Source organism: Spinacia oleracea, chromosome 1, assembly GCF_020520425.1.
Source record: "Spinacia oleracea cultivar Varoflay chromosome 1, BTI_SOV_V1, whole genome shotgun sequence".
Classification (NCBI taxonomy): Eukaryota; Viridiplantae; Streptophyta; class Magnoliopsida; order Caryophyllales; family Amaranthaceae; genus Spinacia; species Spinacia oleracea.
In genome coordinates this window covers 92,396,856-92,399,179 of record NC_079487.1, presented here as the reverse complement: position 1 = coordinate 92,399,179, position 2,324 = coordinate 92,396,856, and the positions used below count along the sequence as shown (strand labels likewise).

The 2,324-nt window shown below is 33.6% G+C and overlaps 1 protein-coding gene across 1 annotated transcript; it reads right to left on the bottom strand.

Moving 5' to 3' along the window:
* Positions 1-295: 295 nt before the first annotated feature.
* LOC130465517 (protein GLUTAMINE DUMPER 2) lies at positions 296-646 on the bottom strand. Its single transcript, XM_056834308.1, has one exon. The coding sequence runs from the start codon at positions 644-646 to the stop codon at positions 296-298; it is 351 nt and encodes a 116-aa protein (XP_056690286.1).
* Positions 647-2,324: the final 1,678 nt, after the last annotated feature.

Sequence of the window (2,324 nt, the reverse complement as noted above, 5' to 3'; positions counted from 1 at the left end):
AATCTTAATCAGCTCAAAATCCATTTGTATTAGCTCTTTTAATAAAAGAGGGGTGTCTACATTGACTTCTAATTAAACCAGTGACTAATTGCTATATATCATCCAAAACCGACTACTTTTATCCAAGAACATGTATATGCTCTTCAATATACATCTCTCTCATCAAAATTTTAGGCCAACAAATGACCAAAACGAACCAACAAAATTCCCAAAAATAAAATAAAAAATAACGGACAAAATTTTGTTGCTGAGTGCTAACAAGTAACACCACATATGATATTAGTCATGTGCGCGTCTAGACCTGCTCGTCAGCAACAGCCGCCGGAGGAGGAGGAGTTACGGAACCGTGGTGAGCGGTGGGCAAGACGATGTTGATAGTAGGCATGGCTAAATAAGTGGGCTTATCGTCTCCGGCCATGATCACGACGAACTTTGGCACATCATCGTCGACAACCACCACGTCATCCATGGTCGTTTGTTTTCCGGCCGGTAGAGGCTTCCTTTTACAAAGATAGGAGCAAGCTAGTATGACTAGTGCTATGGCAATAACAGCTAGTATTAGAGCCAACCCACCAAATAAATATGGGATTGGTGAATTCCATTTCATTATTTGTTGTCTTGCTAATGAACTTGTTGTGTTTGTCATTCTTGACATTCTTTCTCTCTCTTTAATTTTGATTTTGTAAGAATAAAATCAACTGTGAGATATGCAACAGAAACGTACCAGGAGTATTTATAGTACCACTTAAATACAACTAATTTATTTAATATTAATTGCACTAATTAAAAAGAACAGTGTTTAATGATCTCATTTCTAAGATATGGTGGAAAGTGGAATGTACTTTAATTATCTTTTTTATATCTTGGATTATTTTATACGGACTATATGTTGCTTTTCATTTTAGTGTATGATGATGATGATGAGAATAAAAATGTTTTGTAGAAATGGAATACGTAGTAGACTCTATTTATGTCAGACGGTCTATAATTCATAATTTTATTTTTTATTTAGTTTTTACTTAATTAACTTGGTCTAATAATTAAAGTTATAAATATGTCAGTTCCGTCTTTTACAAGAATTTGCCTTTTAGACTGAGTTGTGATTTGTTCAACTTAGTTGGTACAGAGTATTGAGGTCATTAACGCAGTGGATGAAATCTTTAATTTGTGGGTTATTGACTACATCCAAATCAAAAGTAATTAGATGAGCCGGTACTAGGTACGTGTACCCATTTATAATCATATACATTATACACCACGATGATCTCATGCTACATAATTTCATACACATACTTTTGGTAACTCATTTATTAATAGTGTCTCCAACGCATAATGTGATACTAGGAAAGTTTTCAGGAGCCTTCTTGATGCATGTTTCATGGAAAACAATGTTCTTCTCGTGTATACTTTAACTTTAATAAAATTATCCTTTAAGACTTATAGCGATACATTTAGATTCGGTGGCGGTTCTTAGAGTAAGCGACGACATAGAGTTCCCAAATTTCAAATGTAATATGAAGTAACTACGTAGTAGTTTCTTAAATATTAACAAAACTACAATTAAAGTAGTAGTTAATTAAGGTGTTGATATGTGATATTCAAGTTCATGGGTTTGTTTTTAAGTCTTTATTTCTTTAATTGAATAAAGCCCTCATTTTGAGAAATTGCATAGATCCCCATAATCATGACGTCATTGTAACCCTGACACTGTCCAGATTTGATCTGAGTATGGGACGGGCGGAAAAAGAAAATAAAAAATAAAAAAAGGGTCGATGCCTGCATCTATTTGATTAAATTAAGTTGTTGGGATTAGTGAACCGTTCAAGGCAAAATTGGTTGGGGCTAGGTTTGGGAATGGTCCTTTTTGTTACGAAGAACGTAACGAGTTTTGGGTAAGAATTGAATTGAGATATACGAGTAATTGGGAGACATATAGATAGTGCAAAAGATTTAGAAGATGTGAATATAATGATGCTGTTGTGAAGATGTCAATTATAAATCTTATTCATCATGAGGAAATAGTGCCGCAACAAATATAAAATTTGATCACCAAAATAGAAAGTCTTTCAAATTTAACTGTTTTCCAATAAATTAAAGACAAGGTTTTCCCCACCCCGGCCACTAATTTGTAATTTGCGTGTAGTGAAATTATTTACGGAATACCCCCTCAGTCTCATGTCTCATTTTATAAGTGCCACCTTTTTCTTTTATAGTTGTCCCAAATTAAGTGTAACATATCAATTTTCGGCAGTAATTTTTATGTAAGACGGTCTTATCAAAAACATCACTTTGATTGCTTAACTAATTAATTTCATTGCTTAACT